At 48.6% G+C, this 21,364-nt stretch overlaps 1 protein-coding gene across 2 annotated transcripts in view; it reads left to right on the top strand.

Moving 5' to 3' along the window:
* The window catches only part of GPR89B (G protein-coupled receptor 89B), a 116,372-nt gene that overhangs the window by 49,981 nt on the left and 45,027 nt on the right, over positions 1–21,364 (top strand). For both annotated transcript variants that reach the window (XM_063956703.1, XM_063956704.1), the window contains exons 6-10: positions 8,268–8,369; positions 10,324–10,444; positions 16,873–16,953; positions 20,384–20,493; positions 20,715–20,803. In XM_063956703.1, the coding sequence (XP_063812773.1) occupies positions 8,268–8,369; positions 10,324–10,444; positions 16,873–16,953; positions 20,384–20,493; positions 20,715–20,803 (503 nt within the window). The remainder of the gene's footprint in view (positions 1–8,267; positions 8,370–10,323; positions 10,445–16,872; positions 16,954–20,383; positions 20,494–20,714; positions 20,804–21,364) is intronic.

Genomic DNA, 21,364 nt, shown 5'->3' on the forward strand with positions numbered 1-21,364 from the left:
TAGCTTACACCCTCCCCTACCATGAAGATGATAGCTCATACCCTCCCCTACCATGAAGATGATAGCTCACACCCATGAAGATGATAGCTCACACCCTCCCCCACCATGAAGATGATAGCTCACACCCTCCCCTACCATGAAGATGATAGCTCACCCCTTCCCCTCCCACCATGAAGATTATAGCTCCCCCACTCCCCCCCACCATGAAGATGATAGCTCACACAGTCCCCTACCATGAAGATGAATAGCTCACACCCTCCCCCACCATGAAGATGATAGCTCACACCCTCCCCTACCATGAAGATGATAGCTCACACCCTCCCCTACCATGAAGATGATAGCTCACCCCTTCCCCTCCCACCATGAAGATTATAGCTCCCCTCCGCCCCCCCCCCACCATGAAGATGATAGCTCACACAGTCCCCCTACCATGAAGATGATAGCTCACACCCTCCCCCACCATGAAGATGATAGCTCACACCCTCCCCCACCATGAAGATGATAGCTTACACCCCTCCCCCACCATGAAGATGATAGCTCACACCCTCCCCCACCATGAAGATGATAGCTCACGCAGTCCCCTACCATGAAGATGATAGCTCACACCCTCCCCCACCATGGAGATGATAGCTCACACCCTCCCCCACCATGAAGATGATAGCTTACACCCTCCCTCACCATGAAGATGATAGCTCACAGTCTCCTACCATGAAGATGATAGCTCACACCATCCCCCACCATGAAGATGATAGCTCACACCCTCCCCTACCATGAAGATGATAGCTCACACCCTCCCCTACCATGAAGACGATAGCTCATACCCTCCCCTACCATGAAGACGATAGCTCACACCCTCCCCCACCATGAAGATTATAGCTCACACCCTCCCCTACCATGAGGATGATAGCTCACCCCTTCCCCTCCCACCATGAAGATGATAGCTCCCCCCCCTCCCCCCCACCATGAAGATGATAGCTCACACAGTCACCTACCGTGAAGATGATAGCTCATACCCTCCCCTACCATGAAGATGATGGCTAACACCCTCCCCTACCATGAAGATGATAGCTCACACCCCTCCCCTACCATGAAGATGATAGCTCACACCCTCCCCTACCATGAAGATGATAGCTCACACCCTCCCCCACCATGAAGATGATAGCTCACACCCTCCCCCACCATGAAGATGATAGCTCACACCCTCCCCCACCATGAAGATGATAGCTCACACCCTCCCCCACCATGAAGATGATAGCTCACACCCTCCCCTACCATGAAGATGATAGCTCACACCCTCCCCTACCATGAAGATGATAGCTCACACCCTCCCCTACCATGAAGATGATAGCTCATACCCTCCCCTACCATGAAGATGATAGCTCACACCCTCCCCTACCATGTAGATGATAGCTCACACCCTCCCCTACCATGAAGATGATAGCTCACACCCTCCCCCCCCCCACCATGAAGATGATAGCTCACACCCTCCCCCACCATGAAGATGATAGCTCACACCCTCCCCTACCATGAAAATGATAGCTCACACCCCTCCCCTACCATGAAAATGATAGCTCACACCCTCCCCTACCATGAAGATGATAGCTCACACCCTCCCCCCCTACCATGAAAATGATAGCTCACACCCTCCCCCACCATGAAGATGTTAGCTCACACCCTCCCCCACCATGAAGATGATAGCTCACACCTTCCCCCACCATGAAGATGATAGCTTACACCCTCCCCCACTATGAAGATGATAGCTCACACAGTCCCCTACCATGAAGATGATAGTTCACACCCTCCCCCCACCATGAAGATGATAGCTTACATCCTCCCCTACCATGAAGATGATAGCTCATACCCTCCCCTACCATGAAGATGATAGCTCACACCCTCCCCCACCATGAAAATTATAGCTCACACCCTCCCCTACCACGAAGATGATAGCTCACCCCTTCCCCTCCCACCATGAAGATGATAGCTCCCCCCCCCCTACCGTGAAGATGATAGCTCACACCCTCCCCTACCATGAAGATGATAGCTCACACCCTCCCCTACCATGAAGATGATGGCTCACACCCTCCCCTACTATGAAGATGATAGCTTATACCCTCCCCTACCATGAAGATGATAGCTCCCCCTCCCCCCCTACCATGAAGATGATAGCTCCCCCCCTCCCCCCTACCATGAAGATGATAGCTTACACCCTCCCCCACCATAAAGATGATAGCTCACACCCTCCCCCACCATGAAGATGATAGCTCACACAGTACCCTACCATGAAGATGATAGCTTACACCCTCCCCCACCATGAAGATGATAGCTCACACCCCTCCCCTACCATGAAGATGATAGCTCACCCCTTCCCCTCCCACCATGAAGATTATAGCTCCCCCCCCTCCCCCCCCACCATGAAGATGATAGCTCACACAGTCCCCTACCATGAAGATGATAGCTCACACCCTCCCCCACCATGAAGATGATAGCTCACACCCTCCCCCACCATGAAGATGATAGCTCACACCCTCCCCTACCATGAAGATGATAGCTCACCCCCTTCCCCTCCCACCATGAAGATTATAGCTCCCACCCTCCCCCCCCCCCACCATGAAGATGATAGCTCACACCCTCCCCTACCATGAAGATGATAGCTCACACCCCTCCCCTACCATGAAGATGATAGCTCATACCCTCCCCTACCATGAAGATAGCTCACGCCCTCCCCTACCATGAAGATACTAGCTCACGCCCTCCCCTACAATGAAGATGATAGCTCACGCCCTCCCCTACCATGAAGATGATAGCTCACCCCTTCCCCTCCCACCATGAAGATGATAGCTCACACCCTCCCCTACCATGAAGATGATAGCTCACACCCTCCCCTACCATGAGATGATAGCTCACACCCTCCCCTACCATGAAGATGATAGCTCACACCCTCCCCTACCATGAAGATGATAGCTTACACCCTCCCCTACCATGAAGATGATAGCTCCCCCTCCCCCCCTACCATGAAGATGATAGCTCGCCCCCTCCCCCCTACCATGAAGATGATAGCTCACACCCTCCCCCACCATGAAGATGATAGTTCACACCCTCCCCCCTACCATGAAGATGATAGCTCACACCCTCCCCCACCATGAAGATGATAGTTCACACCCTCCTCACCATGAAGATGATGACTCACACCCTCCCCCACCATGAAGATGATAGCTTACACCCTCCCCCACCATGAAGATTATAGCTCACACAGTCCCCTACCATGAAGATGATAGCTTACACCCTCCCCCACCATGAAGATGATAGCTCACACCCTCCCCTACCATGAAGATGATAGCTTACACCCTCCCCTACCATGAAGATGATAGCTCATACCCTCCCCTACCATGAAGATGATAGCTCACACCCTCCCCCTCCATGAAGATGATAGCTCACACCCTCCCCTACCATGAAGATGATAGCTCACCCCTTCCCCTCCCACCATGAAGATTATAGCTCCCCCCTCCCCCCCACCATGAAGATGATAGCTCACACAGTCCCCTACCATGAAGATGATAGCTCACACCCTCCCCCACCATGAAGATGATAGCTCACACCCTCCCCTACCATGAAGATGATAGCTCACACCCTCCCCTACCATGAAGATGATAGCTCACCCCTTCCCCTCCCACCATGAAGATTATAGCTCCCCTCCGCCCCCCCCCCCTTACCATGAAGATGATAGCTCACACAGTCCCCTACCATGAAGATGATAGCTCACACCCTCCCCTACCATGAAGATGATAGCTCACACCCTCCCCTACCATGAAGATGATAGCTCACACCCTCCCCTACCATGAAGATGATAGCTCACACCCTCCCCTACCATGAAGATGATAGCTTACACCCTCCCCTACCATGAAGATGATAGCTCCCCCTCCCCCCCTACCATGAAGATGATAGCTCGCCCCCTCCCCCCTACCATGAAGATGATAGCTCACACCCTCCCCCACCATGAAGATGATAGTTCACACCCTCCCCCCTACCATGAAGATGATAGCTCACACCCTCCCCCACCATGAAGATGATAGTTCACACCCTCCCCACCATGAAGATGATGACTCACACCCTCCCCCACCATGAAGATGATAGCTTACACCCTCCCCCACCATGAAGATTATAGCTCACACAGTCCCCTACCATGAAGATGATAGCTTACACCCTCCCCCACCATGAAGATGATAGCTCACACCCTCCCCTACCATGAAGATGATAGCTTACACCCTCCCCTACCATGAAGATGATAGCTCATACCCTCCCCTACCATGAAGATGATAGCTCACACCCTCCCCCACCATGAAGATGATAGCTCACACCCTCCCCTACCATGAAGATGATAGCTCACCCCTTCCCCTCCCACCATGAAGATTATAGCTCCCCCCTCCCCCCCACCATGAAGATGATAGCTCACACAGTCCCCTACCATGAAGATGATAGCTCACACCCTCCCCCACCATGAAGATGATAGCTCACACCCTCCCCTACCATGAAGATGATAGCTCACACCCTCCCCTACCATGAAGATGATAGCTCACCCCTTCCCCTCCCACCATGAAGATTATAGCTCCCCTCCGCCCCCCCCCTTACCATGAAGATGATAGCTCACACAGTCCCCTACCATGAAGATGATAGCTCACACCCTCCCCCACCATGAAGATGATAGCTCACACCCTCCCCCACCATGAAGATGATAGCTCACACCCTCCCCCACCATGAAGATGATAGCTCACACCCTCCCCTACCATGAAGATGATAGCTCACGCAGTCCCCTACCATGAAGATGATAGCTCACACCCTCCCCCACCATGGAGATGATAGCTCACACCCTCCCCCACCATGAAGATGATAGCTTACACCCTCCCTCACCATGAAGATGATAGCTCACAGTCTCCTACCATGAAGATGATATCTTACACCCTCTCCCACCATGAAGATGATAGCTCACATCATCCCCCACCATGAAGATGATAGCTCACACCCTCCCCCACCATGAAGATGATAGTTCACACCCTCCCCCCCTACCATGAAGATGATAGCTTACACCCTCCCCCACCATGAAGATGATAGCTCACACAGTCCCCTACCATGAAGATGATAGCTTACACCCTCCCCCACCATGAAGATGATAGCTCAAACCCTCCCCTACCATGAAGATGATAGCTCACCCCTTCCCCTCCCACCATGAAGATTATAGCTCCCCCCCTCCCCCCCACCATGAAGATGATAGCTCACACAGTCCCCTACCATGAAGATGATAGCTCACACCCTCCCCCACCATGAAGATGATGGCTCACACCCTCCCCCACCATGAAGATGATGGCTCACACCCTCCCCCACCATGAAGATGATAGCTCACACCCTCCCCTACCATGAAGATGATAGCTCACACCCTCCCCTACCATGAAGATGATAGCTCACCCCTTCCCCTCCCACCATGAAGATGATAGCTCCCACCCTCCCCCACCATGAAGATGATAGCTCACACCCTCCCTCACCATGAAGATGATAGCTCATACCCTACCCTACCATGAAGATGATAGCTCACACCCTCCCCCACCATGAAGATGATAGCTCACACCCTCCCCCACCATGAAGATAATAGATCACACCCTCCCCCACCATGAAGATGATAGATCACACCCTCCCCCGCCATGAAGATGATAGATCACACCCTCCCCCACCGTGGTGATGATAGATCACACCCTCTCCCACCATGAAAATGATAGATCACTCCCTCTCCCACCATGAAGATGATAGCTCACACCCTCCCCCACCATGAAGATGATAGCTCACACCCTCCCCCACCATGAAGATGATAGATCACACCCTCTCCCACCATGAAGATGATAGATCACACCCTCCCCCACCATGAAGATGATAGATCACACCCTCCCCCACCATGAAGATGATAGCTCACACCCTCCCCCACCATGAAGATGATAGCTCACACCCTCCCCCACCATGAAGATGATAGATCACACCCTCCCCCACCATGAAGATGATAGCTCACACCCTCCCCCACCATGAAGATGATAGCTCACACCCTCCCCTACCATGAAGATGATAGATCACACCCTCCCCCACCATGAAGATGATAGCTCACTCCCTTTCCCACCATGAAGATGATAGCTCATACCCCTCCCCTACCATGAAGATGATAGATCACACCCTCCCCCACCATGAAGATGATGGATCACAACCTCCCCCACCATGAAGATGATAGATCACACCCTCCCCCACCATGAAGATGATAGATCACACCCTCTCCCACCATGAAGATGATAGATCACACCCTCCCCCACCATGAAGATGATAGCTCACTCCCTCTCCCACCATGAAGATGATAGCTCATACCCTCCCCTACCATGAAGATGATAGATCACACCCTCCCCCACCATGAAGATGATAGATCACAACCTCCCCCACCATGAAGATGATAGATCACACCCTCCCCGACCATGAAGATGATAGATCACACCCTCTCCCACCATGAAGATGATAGCTCACACCCTCCCCCACCATGAAGATGATAGCTCACACCCTCCCCCACCATGAAGATGATAGATCACACCCTCTCCCACCATGAAGATGATAGATCACACCCTCCCCCACCATGAAGATGATAGATCACACCCTCCCCCACCATGAAGATGATAGCTCACACCCTCCCCCACCATGAAGATGATAGCTCACACCCTCCCCCACCATGAAGATGATAGATCACACCCTCCCCCACCATGAAGATGATAGCTCACACCCTCCCCCACCATGAAGATGATAGATCACACCCTCCCCCACCATGAAGATGATAGATCACACCCTCCCCCACCATGAAGATGATAGATCACACCCTCCCCCACCATGAAGATGATAGCTCACACCCTCCCCCACCATGAAGATGATAGCTCACACCCTCCCCCACCATGAAGATGATAGATCACACCCTCCCCCACCATGAAGATGATAGCTCACACCCTCCCCCACCATGAAGATGATAGCTCACACCCTCCCCTACCATGAAGATGATAGATCACACCCTCCCCCACCATGAAGATGATAGCTCACTCCCTTTCCCACCATGAAGATGATAGCTCATACCCTCCCCTACCATGAAGATGATAGATCATACCCTCCCCTACCATGAAGATGATAGATCACACCCTCCCCCACCATGAAGATGATAGATCACAACCTCCCCCACCATGAAGATGATAGATCACACCCTCCCCCACCATGAAGATGATAGATCACACCCTCTCCCACCATGAAGATGATAGATCACACCCTCTCCCACCATGAAGATGATAGATCACACCCTCCCCCACCATGAAGATGATAGCTCACTCCCTCTCCCACCATGAAGATGATAGCTCATACCCTCCCCTACCATGAAGATGATAGATCACACCCTCCCCCACCATGAAGATGATAGATCACAACCTCCCCCACCATGAAGATGATAGATCACACCCTCCCCGACCATGAAGATGATAGATCACACCCTCTCCCACCATGAAGATGATAGCTCACACCCTCCCCCACCATGAAGATGATAGCTCACACCCTCCCCCACCATGAAGATGATAGATCACACCCTCTCCCACCATGAAGATGATAGATCACACCCTCCCCCACCATGAAGATGATAGATCACACCCTCCCCCACCATGAAGATGATAGCTCACACCCTCCCCCACCATGAAGATGATAGCTCACACCCTCCCCCACCATGAAGATGATAGATCACACCCTCCCCCACCATGAAGATGATAGCTCACACCCTCCCCCACCATGAAGATGATAGATCACACCCTCCCCCACCATGAAGATGATAGATCACACCCTCCCCCACCATGAAGATGATAGATCACACCCTCCCCATTGCACATGAAACATGCAGCGGAGGGAGAGGAGTGGAATGGATGCAAATTCTCCATGGCCACACGCTGTATGGTGGCTGGACCAGGGAAGGGACAAGCCACCAGGAACCATACAGTGCCCTTGTCCCATACCCCCTAATAAGTGTGCGCGTGGTGCTATATACTGTAGAATGAGAATGGGCTGTGATAAATGTGCTTTTGCAGCTGTGAGAGTTGTGAGTTACTACATGTCTATAATACCCGTTGTGCCATAGTGCTGTGTGTAGCAGTGTTACTCTGTGTGCTGTGTATGGTGCACCTGGCTGGTCTGGTGGTAGGAGTTTAATTTCTGTACATCTCTGTCCCCAGTGCATCGACAGAGGCTGCTCTTCGCCTGCTCCTTGTGGTTGACCTTTATGTATTTCTTCTGGAAGCTGGGTGACCCCTTTCCGATACTGAGCCCCAAACATGGTACGTGAACTGACCCTGCTATATAGGGTGCATCGATGTACATGGGGGAAGGTGCTGTGTCCCATGTGATAATTGTCCTGTCTGTACCCCATACATCATGCCTGTGCAGCCGCTACTGTAAATGTATATCCCGCTGTGTCTTATCCATCAGGGCTTGTTACACAGTGACACCACTAAGACACTATAAACCTGTGACTGACAAGTTATGCCGGTGATCTTTAGATAACGCACTACCGTCAGGACCGACCTCACCATGCACGTTGTGTCAGTGAAGCTGTCTGTGTGGCAGGTCACATGCTGAGTATAAAACCATGTCCTACACTCATGAGCCCGTACAAGGGCGGAACATTGTGTCAGTGGATGTTTTGTGTCAGCACAAGATGACCTGTAATGTCAGAATTGGATAGAAAGGAAATGATGAACGACGGTTACAGGAAGAGTGATCAGAAGTATATTCTGCAGGTTTCCTTACATACAGTGTTACTGACTAGTGATAAAACCTCTTGAATGAAAATGTTGTGGTTCAGTGTGGCGAATTATACCGCTACTATATACTATACCTGTCCCACTGATGAGTCTTTCCCCAGATATATTTGCGGAGTAGGAAAATGATCCCTTTGGACAGATTAGCAGTCAGTATTAATACCTTCTGCTGAAAGACTAGTCTCTAAGCTTGTCATCTGTAGTCATGTTACAGAACTTATATCAGTATGTTACTGCTAGTATTACGTCATTTGCTAGGTTGTTAGCTTATCTGCCTGGCGAGATGTTTTCTTATTCCCGTACGATTGATCTTTCTTTCGTTCTCTCTTTCTTTTTTTAGTACTTTCTTTCTTTCTTTCTTTCTTTCTTTCTTTCTTTCTTTCTTTCTTTCTTTCTTTCTTTCTTTCTTTCTTTCTTTCTTTCTTTCTTTCTTTCTTTCTTTCTCTTTCTCTCTCTCTCTCTCTCTCTCTCTCCCCCCCTGCTATCTCACGCCATCTCCCTTTCTCTCTCTCTTTCCCCCTTGTCTTTCTCTCTCCCGCTGTCTCTCTCCCCCCTGCCTATTTCTCTCCCTCCTCCTGTCTCTCTCTTTCTCCCCCCTGCCTTTCTCTTCCTCCCTCTTCCTCCTCCTGTCTCTCTCTCTCTCTCTCGCGCTCTCTCTCTCTCTCTCTCCCTCCCTCCCTCCCCTGTCTTTTTCTCTTTCTTCCTCCCTCTTGTCTCTGTATCTCTAACTTCCTGTCTCACTATCTTTCTCTGTTTCCTCCGTCTCTGTCTCTCTCCCCGTCTTTTTCTCTTTACCTCTCACTCCCTCGTCTCTCTCTCTGCCCCGTCTTTCTGCCTCTCTCCCTCCCTGTGTCTCTTTCCCATTTGTCTCCCCGCCCCCCCTCCCCTGTTTCTCTCTTGGTCAGACATGTTACAGCATCATATAATAGATGTTATAAGGAGAACAGACAGTGGTCATAACTCAGCCAGCCCAGCTATGATATAATCTAGAGAAGGGGAGAGTTTGTCTCCCAGCATTCATATAGAAAGACATGTCAATTATTAGGTTATTTCATGTGCTAGGATATGGCAGCAGAAGGAGTCATTGTAGTTGTCAGTAAGGGGTAGATATATTGAGGCGTGTAGAAGTGAAAAGCGTAGATTGCTGGCCCCCTGGGCAGCATGTAGTGGCCAGTCTATTTAGCTTCTTACTAACCCAGAAATGGCCCATGTGATGGTATTGGGGCACACTTCATCCAGACTCCTCCCATTTTATAACGCATACATCTGTAGTCGCCCGCAGTGGCCGCCATCCTGGCACAGTAACTCATGGACTTACCTGGTAAACGGTATGTAATAATAGGAGCTTGATGTAGCATTAATGACCCTTTACATGTCCCGGATGGTGCCCATCTCTGCAGATGTTATCTGTGCTTCTAATGAGTGACTGTACACAATCAGTTATAGCGGACTGACGTCTCTTGTCTCGCAGGGATCCTGTCCATTGAGCAGCTGATCAGCAGGGTGGGAGTCATCGGGGTGACGCTGATGGCCTTGCTCTCCGGGTTTGGTGCTGTGAATTGTCCCTACACATATATGTCCTACTTCCTGAGGTAAGTCGCCATCTTGACTTTATTATCTGGACTGCTACTTGTGGACATATATGAGATGTCTGCAGACCAGGAATATTGCTTTTAGATATTTCTCTTTTATATGCAATCGTTTCTGTGTAAAGCAGAATTTCTATGTAAATGCCTCGCTCGGCAAATAAATGATGTAATGTTTACCACACACGCAGCCATAGCACAACCTATATGATGTAATGCTTACCACACACTGCCATAGCACAGCCTATATGATGTAATGCTTACCACACACTGCCATAGCACAGCCTATATGATGTAATGCTTACCACACACACTGCCATAGCACAGCCTATATGATGTAATGCTTACCACGCGCTGCCATAGCACAGCCTATATGATGTAATGCTTACCACACACGCTGCCATAGCACAGCCTATATGATGTAATGCTTACCACACACACTGCCATAGCACAGCCTATATGATGTAATGCTTACCACACACTGCCATAGCACAGCCTATATGATGTAATGCTTACCACACGCTGCCATAGCACAGCCTATATGATGTAATGCTTACCACACACTGCCATAGCACAGCCTATATGATGTAATGCTTACCACACACACTGCCATAGCACAGCCTATATGATGTAATGCTTACCACACACTGCCATAGCACAGCCTATATGATGTAATGCTTACCACACACACTGCCATAGCACAGCCTATATGATGTAATGCTTACCACACACTGCCATAGCACAGCCTATATGATGTAATGCTTACCACACGCTGCCATAGCACAGCCTATATGATGTAATGCTTACCACACACTGCCATAGCACAGCCTATATGATGTAATGCTTACCACACACTGCCATAGCACAGCCTATATGATGTAATGCTTACCACACACTGCCATAGCACAGCCTATATGATGTAATGCTTACCACACACACTGCCATAGCACAGCCTATATGATGTAATGCTTACCACGCGCTGCCATAGCACAGCCTATATGATGTAATGCTTACCACACGCTGCCATAGCACAGCCTATATGATGTAATGCTTACCACACACTGCCATAGCACAGCCTATATGATGTAATGCTTACCACACACGCTGCCATAGCACAGCCTATATGATGTAATGCTTAACACACACTGCCATAGCACAGCCTATATGATGTAATGCTTACCACACACACTGCCATAGCACAGCCTATATGATGTAATGCTTACCACGCGCTGCCATAGCACAGCCTATATGATGTAATGCTTACCACACGTTGCCATAGCACAGCCTATATGATGTAATGCTTACCACACACACTGCCATAGCACAGCCTATATGATGTAATGCTTACCACACACTGCCGTAGCACAGCCTATATGATGTAATGCTTACCACACACTGCCATAGCACAGCCTATATGATGTAATGCTTACCACACACTGCCATAGCACAGCCTATATGATGTAATGCTTACCACACACACTGCCATAGCACAGCCTATATGATGTAATGCTTACCACGCGCTGCCATAGCACAGCCTATATGATGTAATGCTTACCACACACTGCCATAGCACAGCCTATATGATGTAATGCTTACCACACACACTGCCATAGCACAGCCTATATGATGTAATGCTTACCACGCGCTGCCATAGCACAGCCTATATGATGTAATGCTTACCACGCGCTGCCATAGCACAGCCTATATGATGTAATGCTTACCACACACGCTGCCATAGCACAGCCTATATGATGTAGTGTTTACCACACACTGCCATAGCACAGCCTATATGATGTAATGCTTACCACACACTGCCATAGCACAGCCTATATGATGTAATGCTTACCACACACTGCCATAGCACAGCCTATATGATGTAATGCTTACCACACACTGCCATAGCACAGCCTATATGATGTAATGCTTACCACACACTGCCATAGCACAGCCTATATGATGTAATGCTTACCACACACTGCCATAGCACAGCCTATATGATGTAATGCTTACCACACACGCTGCCATAGCACAGCCTATATGATGTAGTGTTTACCACACACTGCCATAGCACAGCCTATATGATGTAATGCTTACCACACACGCTGCCATAGCACAGCCTATATGATGTAGTGTTTACCACACACTGCCATAGCACAGCCTATATGATGTAATGTTTACCACACACTGCCATAGCACAGCCTATATGATGTAATGCTTACCACACACTGCCATAGCACAGCCTATATGATGTAATGCTTACCACACACACTGCCATAGCACAACCTATATGATGTAATGCTTACCACACACACTGCCATAGCACAACCTATATGATGTAATGCTTACCACACACTGCCATAGCACAGCCTATATGATGTAATGTTTACCACATACTGCCATAGCACAGCCTATATGATGTAATGCTTACCGCACACTGTCATAGCACAGCCTATATGATGTAATGCTTACCACACACTGCCATAGCACAGCCTATATGATGTAATGCTTACCACACACTGCCATAGCACAGCCTATATGATGTAATGTTTACCACACACTGCCATAGCACAGCCTATATGATGTAATGCTTACCACACACGCTGCCATAGCACAGCCTATATGATGTAATGTATACCACACACGCTGCCATAGCACAGCCTATATGATGTAATGCTTACCACACACTGCCATAGCACAGCCTATATGATGTAATGCTTACCACACACTGCCATAGCACAGCCTATATGATGTAATGTATACCACACACGCTGCCATAGCACAGCCTATATGATGTAATGTATAGCACACAAGCTGCCATAGCACAGCCTATATGATGTAATGCTTACCACACGCTGCCATAGCACAGCCTATATGATGTAATGCTTACCACACACGCTGCCGTAGCACAGCCTATATGATGTAATGCTTACCACACACTGCCATAGCACAGCCTATATGATGTAATGTATACCACACACGCTGCCATAGCACAGCCTATATGATGTAATGCTTACCACACACTGCCATAGCACAGCCTATATGATGTAATGCTTACCACACACTGCCATAGCACAGCCTATATGATGTAATGTATACCACACACGCTGCCATAGCACAGCCTATATGATGTAATGTATAGCACACAAGCTGCCATAGCACAGCCTATATGATGTAATGCTTACCACACGCTGCCATAGCACAGCCTATATGATGTAATGCTTACCACACACGCTGCCGTAGCACAGCCTATATGATGTAATGCTTACCACACACTGCCATAGCACAGCCTATATGATGTAATGCTTACCACACACTGCCATAGCACAGCCTATATGATGTAATGTATAGCACACAAGCTGCCATAGCACAGCCTATATAATGTAATGCTTACCACACGCTGCCATAGCACAGCCTATATGATGTAATGTATACCACACACGCTGCCATAGCACAGCCTATATGATGTAATGCTTACCACACACTGCCATAGCACAGCCTATATGATGTAATGCTTACCACACACTGCCATAGCACAGCCTATATGATGTAATGTATACCACACACGCTGCCATAGCACAGCCTATATGATGTAATGTATAGCACACAAGCTGCCATAGCACAGCCTATATGATGTAATGCTTACCACACGCTGCCATAGCACAGCCTATATGATGTAATGCTTACCACACACGCTGCCGTAGCACAGCCTATATGATGTAATGCTTACCACACACTGCCATAGCACAGCCTATATGATGTAATGCTTACCACACACTGCCATAGCACAGCCTATATGATGTAATGTATAGCACACAAGCTGCCATAGCACAGCCTATATAATGTAATGCTTACCACACGCTGCCATAGCACAGCCTATATGATGTAATGCTTACCACACACGCTGCCATAGCACAGCCTATATCATGTAATGCTTACCACACACTGCCATAGCACAGCCTATATGATGTAATGCTTACCACACACTGCCATAGCACAGCCTATATGATGTAATGCTTACCACACACGCTGCCATAGCACAGCCTATATGATGTAATGCTTACCACACACTGCCATAGCACAGCCTATATGATGTAATGCTTACCACACACGCTGCCATAGCACAGCCTATATCATGTAATGCTTACCACACACTGCCATAGCACAGCCTATATGATGTAATGCTTACCACACGCTGCCATAGCACAGCCTATATGATGTAATGCTTACCACACACGCTGCCATAGCACAGCCTATATGATGTAATGTATACCACACAAGCTGCCATAGCATAGCACGTATGACGTAGTGCCTCAGGAGTTGTACTCCCGAACCAGATTTCAGTGCATGAATCCAGCCAGAATCAATAGGGTCATTATTGGGATTGCAGATAAAAATGGGCAGAAGATGACCCCCAGGGGGTTACTATAGACCTGTGTGTGTGTCTAATTATCTTCTGACTGAGCTATCCGGCCCCAGTCGGATAAGAAGGGGGCTGATTGTAGACTCATCCTCCCCAAAACTGATCAATACCCCCAGCTAGGGTGACCCAATACTGTGGTTGCCACCTGCATCGCCATTCTTTGAAGAGGGACCCGGTGACAGCCGTACTTGACCTGGCAGGGCACCTCCTGCAGATCACACAGCCCTGCCCGGAGCAGCCGGCACCTGTGGGAAGAGACTTCCTTCCAAATGCACACGTCCTCTGCCCTCACGTCCCTTCCTCCCTGCCACTGTACAGGGGGCGCCGATGGCAGCACAAAGGGACAGTGTGACCTGCTGTCTCCATTCCCCTCCTCACATCATGTCACTGCCCCTGTTACTCGCAGCCCTGTCCTCACTGACACATCATTCATCTCCTGATATACTCTGTGCTGCTGGGGACCCTGCTCCTTCCACTATATAACTCTCAGTCTGTGGCTTCCTGCTGCCTCCATTCCTCTCCTCACATCATGTCACTGCCCCTGTCACATGCAGCCCTGTCCTCACTGACACATCACTCATCTCCTGATATACTCTGTGCTGCTGGGGACCCTGCTCCTTCCACTATATAACTCTCAGTCTGTGGCTTCCTGCTGCCTCCATTCCTCTCCTCACATCATATCACTGCCCCTGTCACACGCAGCCCTGCCCTCACTGACACATCACTCGTCTCCTGATATACTCTGTGCTGCTGGGGACCCTGCTCCTCCCACTATATAACACTCAGTCTGTGGCTTCCTGCTGCCTCCATTCCCCTCCTCACATCATGTCACTGCCCCGGTCACATGCAGCCCTGTCCTCACAGAAATGATAGCATCTGATTGGTTGCTATGGACTACATCACCATCTCTCTGTTTCAGAAGCTTTAGTGAATGAACCCATCAGTGTACTGTTTTCTAGGCTGTGCTAGGAAAGTGACAGCAATCCGTGGCTTACATTTTCACCCATAGAGGTACACAGGACTATGAGCGTGCCGTCCCCACCATATTACTCTAGTGTGCACAGCCGGACAACACTGTGATATCCAACGGCGCCTCACTCGGAACCTGGTTCCATCCTTACAACCTGATTGGTTGCTATGGATTGTAGTACCTGTGTACTCTTTGCACCAGGTTCATAAAGATGCTCAATTATTACATTGATAACTGCAGATATCCCAGACAGGAGCCGTCTGCAGCAGGAGATCCGTGAGGCTCTAGATCAGTAGTAAGTGCAAAGCTGGGTGACTGTTGTGGAACTACAGATACCAGCATATGACGAAATGCATGAAAGCAGTTATATTTCCATGCTGTTACCGTTTCCCCTCTGTTAGTAATTGAGCACTTAATATCTACAGACTGTTATATCTCATTCATTATTTTGCATTCTTTTAATATGAATAATTTTTTTGTATTCATTGTACTTTGGGAAAATAATTGTATTTACTGTCAGAGTAGTGCGAGTTACTGTGCATCGTGGTAAAACCATGCTGCGCTGCAGGTGGGGCACAGGCCCCTGGTGACTAAATAGCACACACCGCTGGCGCTGGGCTAGCCTCAAGCTACTTGTGTCATCCCTCTAGGGGGCAGCAGTCTCCTTGTGGTTAACCAGTAACTAACCATATAAAGTGAGGCGTGACCTATAATGCTACGCTATAAGCCTTATTATTAGATATATATATTATAGACAGAATTACACACACCTGTGATCTCTCACCATATAGCCAGCAGCAGCCATGCTACATTATATCAGGGAGAAAATCGTCCTCTTCAGAATGTCCCAATTATATTTTCTTCTTCATTGTATTACTAACATTGTAGATCAGTTGCTGATTTAGTAATTTACGGATTGGTCAGAGCCAGCGAGTTGGGTTGTGGGATAGACTCTCGCAGAAATATGGCAATTCACTAAACTGCTGCCGAATGATTTTCTCCAGTTTTAGACAGACATTAATTTTGTTCCTTTTCACATTCCAGGAATGTGACGGAAGCCGACATTCAGGCGCTGGAGAGGAGACTGCTGCAAGCTATGGACATGATCGTCAGTAAGAAGAAGAGGTAATGCTGGCAGCACAAAGGCCACTAGAGGGCAGCAGAATACTCTGTCTCATACAGGGGGAGGTGTATCAAGCCTTGGAGAGTGCTAAATGGAGAAGTTGCTCAACGGAACAGTTATATCTTGCACAGTATTTGAAATGGCAGTTCAACGTTGATTGGTTGCTTTGGGCAACTGCTCCATTTTACCTCTCCGTAAGGCTTGATACGTCTCCCCTACAGTACTTATTATATACTGAAGTACTGCATATTTATTCCTTACAAAGCTGTGAAACACTAAGGTTCTATAAAAAACAGTACAGATTTCCTGCGTAACGTCCACTTAGGAAGACGGAAATGACCTGAGTTTTGACCGTCGTCAGAGGTGGTGGGAGTCAGCCAGCGGAGGCCCACGGCCGTTCCCCACCCCAATGCGGACATGTAAGACTCTACTAATTAAGGACAGCTACTAATTAAGGAATGGCCGTGTGAATACGCTTTGTCCACTGGGCAACGATTCTACGTCTTACCTCCCCCTCCCCACAGATTGGGCCACGGGGAATTTGTGGATCCAAGCTCCTGTCATTTAGAAAGTGCCACGTTTACGTGAAAGCAGGTGCAGCTTGGTTATCTGATTTCCCCCAGTACTCCCAGCCAGGGGCTTTAAGGGGGAGAAGTTGCCTGTGGCAACCAATCAGCTGCTCTGTATAATTTTACAGTATGCAAATTATGAATGTTACTTCAATGCTGATTGGTTGCCATGGGCAACTTCTCCACTGGGTCTCTTCTCCACTCCTTTCACTGCTTAGTACATCTCCTCCTAAAGCCTTTTGGCTGCACCTTGTGGAATCTCTTGGAAGGCTCAGCCCGCTGGGGACTTTGATACTCGGCCTTAGAGATATCCGTATCTCTGTACTGCAAAGGTGACCTGCAATATCCCTTATCTGGCTCCTTTTCTGCAATTATTGCAGCTCTTCGCACAGCTGATAAATGGAAACACCGTTCTCTGTATAATCGTTATTACTAAGATCGGTTCCAGTCACAAGTGCATTTCTCTATGTCATGGATTCCTGCTCTTTATCTGCCTGAGGTCTATAAAGCAAGTCAGTAGTTTATTGTAGTCAGCTCAGAGACATACATAGAGACTTATACAAGAAGAGCCAATATAAAGAGGAAATAAGTAAAATACCTGAAATAACTGAAGTATTTATACATGACACAATCAGTGCGTTATGCAGTGTCCTGTCACAGTGTTATATAGTACAGCAGGTTAGATGTATTAACTTTGCCATATAGAGGTGCATCTGATCCCACAATCTTCCTTTAGGTACTTACATCATTAGTGTGGCTTCCTGCTGCCTCCATTCCCCTCCTCACATCATGTCACTGCCCCTGTCACACGCAGCCCTGTCCTCACTGACACATCACTCATCTCCTGATATACTCTGTGCTGCTGGGAGACCCTGCTCCTTACACTATATAACTCATCTTCTGATATACTTTGTGCTGCTGGGAACCCTGCTCCTTCCACTATATAACTCTCAGTCTGTGGCCTCCTGCTGCCTCCATTCCCCTCCTCACATCATGTCACTGCCCCTGTCACATGCAGCCCTGTCCTTACTGACACAACACTCATCTCCTGATATTCTCTGTGCTGCTGGGGACCCTGCTCCTTCCACTATATAACTCTCAGTCTGTGGCTTCCTGCTGCCTCCATTCCCCTCCTCACATCATGTCACTGCCCCTGTCACATGCAGCCCTGTCCTCACTGACACATCACTCATCTCCTGATATACTCTGTGCTGCTGGGAACCCTGCTCCTTCCACTATATAACTCTCAGTCTGTGGCTTCCTGCTGCCTCCATTCCCCTCCTCACATCATGTCACTGCCCCTGTCACATGCAGCCCTGTTCTCACTGACACATCACTCATCTCCTGATATACTCTGTGCTGCTGGGGGACCCTGCTCCTTCCACTATATAACTCTCAGTCTGTGGCTTCCTGCTGCCTCCATTCCCCTCCTCACATCATTTCACTGCCCCTGTCTGATGCAGCCCTGTTCTCACTGACACATCACTCATCTCCTGATATACTCTGTGCTGGTGGGGGACCCTGCTCCTTCCACTATATAAATGCTCAGTCTGTGACTTCCTGCTGCCTCCATTCCCCTCCTCACATCATTTCACTGCCCCTGTCACATGCAGCCCTGTCCTCACTGACACAACACTCATCTCCTGATATTCTCTGTGCTGCTGGGACCTTCTTCTTTCACTATCTAAATGTCAATCTTTGACTTTCCTCCATTTTCCTTTTCACTTCATCGGAAGCACAGTGGTTAGCATTTCTGCTCCTCAGTGCTGGGGCCATTGGTTAAATTCCAACCAACGCACTATTTGTGTGGAGTTTTTATGTTCTCTCCCTGCTTGCATGTATTTTCTCTTGGTGCTCTGGTATCACGCCACATAAGCACACTGATAGGTTAGTCTGCTTCTTCTGAGACTTTCTTCGCATGTGAGGGGGTGTGCCTGTGTCTAGGAAATTAGATTGTAAGCTCTAAAGGGACAGGTGAATACAGAGTAAATTCTCTGTAATAATGACTCTGCCGCGTCACAGACATCCCTGTCTTCTGCAACCGGCCCCTAAGATCAGCGCACGCTGCCATACTCTGACACACAGTTCTGCTCTCATTGTGGCATGCATAGCCTATTACACCTTTCCCTGTGATAGGTGGTCTCAGGGCACAGGGTGGGCACAGAGCGGCCGCAGAGGGCTCCGGACGGCCCATCCTGCTTATTTCCCACAGATGCATAACATACAGCGGCTTAATTCTCCAGACGCTGACTAATGTCAGACTATGGGAAGTAATGTGACCTCCAAAGACTGATTACACCTCGTATATAGCTTATTAATCTGCAGGTGACACCAGTAATATTACAGCGGGCACATTCATTTCCTTTTATATCACTGCTGTATGTAATCGCTTCCTCTTTTATAATGATAATAGTAATAATGGTGTTTCCCAGTAACATTGCTGGCCTTATCGTGGGATGGGTTTGTTATCCTGGCATGCTGCTGCCCCTTAGTCTCCAGGAGTAATGTATCTTTCCTGTATTACCTTGTATAATGCCGCCACCATGTGACACTCCGCAGCACATGATCCCATCCCATCATCTTACTGGTAGCAGTTTCGCCACTCATCCTGGTAACCCAGATTTATTAACCAGCTGACCTTCTGGAAAGGTGACCTCATAGTGACAGATTTCCAGCAGCAGCAGAAGCCATTAATGTCCCGGAAGAGAGGGATTCGCCTATGCACGCGCTGTAAGCTGCAATATAGGAATCTGGGTCTTACCATATACGGTACTTAGTAGATGGCAATAAAGTAATATTGTGTCATGGTAAATTGCATGTAATGTAAATTTAGGAAACATAATGATGTTCTCTCCCTCTGCAGGATAGCAATGGTGCGGAGGAACATGTTCCAGAGGGGAGAAGTACACAGCCGCCCCAGTGGATTCTGGGGCATGATAAAGAGCGTGACGTCATCCGCTCCTGGCAGTGAGAGTATCCTTTGTCATCTCCCAGAGTTTTATAATGAAGTCCCCACCCCCAACCCTGCGCAGTGAGGCGACTCCCCTAGCCAATCAGGGGACGCCGTGTATAACGCGACAGATCTTACAGATGGAAGTGTTATGTCTAATTGGCAGTTCTCAGCACAGCCGGGGAGATTGCCTTCCCGGTACACCTCGTCATACTGGGAATTAGTTCCTTCACTCTGCTCTCAGACCTGTCTCAGATCCAGCAGGAGGTGGACGCTCTGGAAGAACTGAGCCGGCAGCTGTTCCTGGAGACCGCCGATCTTCATGCCACTAAGGTGAGAGCCGCCTTGCCGAGCCTCATACCACAGAAGTGCCAAACAAATCTTTTTGACTTTTTTGACTCTGTGATGAAAATAATAGATCAAGGGGGAGCTGTAGATGTAGCATATCTAGACTTTAGTAAGGCATTTGACACTGTCCCACATCGCAGACTGCTAAATAAACTTGAAAGCGTGGGGGTGGATTATAAAACAGTTAAATGGATAAGAGCCTGGTTGCAGTATAGGAAACAGACAGTTGTAGTAAATGGAGTGCAATCTATGGAGGGAAATGTTACCAGTGGAGTACCCCAGGGATCTGTACTCGGACCAGTTCTCTTTAATATCTTTGTTGGTGACATTGCAGATGGTATTGAAGGGAAGGTATGCCTTTTTGCAGATAATACAAAGATATGTAACAGGGTAGACACACCGGGAGGGGTAAAACAAATGATTGATGACCTAGCTAGACTTGAAAAATGGTCAAGAACGCGGCAACTGCAGTTTAATGCTAAAAAATGCAAAATCATGCACTTGGGTCTCAAAAACCCAAAGGTTAAATATAGTATCAAGGGAACT

This window comes from Pseudophryne corroboree, chromosome 2, assembly GCF_028390025.1.
Source record: "Pseudophryne corroboree isolate aPseCor3 chromosome 2, aPseCor3.hap2, whole genome shotgun sequence".
Taxonomy (NCBI): domain Eukaryota; kingdom Metazoa; phylum Chordata; class Amphibia; order Anura; family Myobatrachidae; genus Pseudophryne; species Pseudophryne corroboree.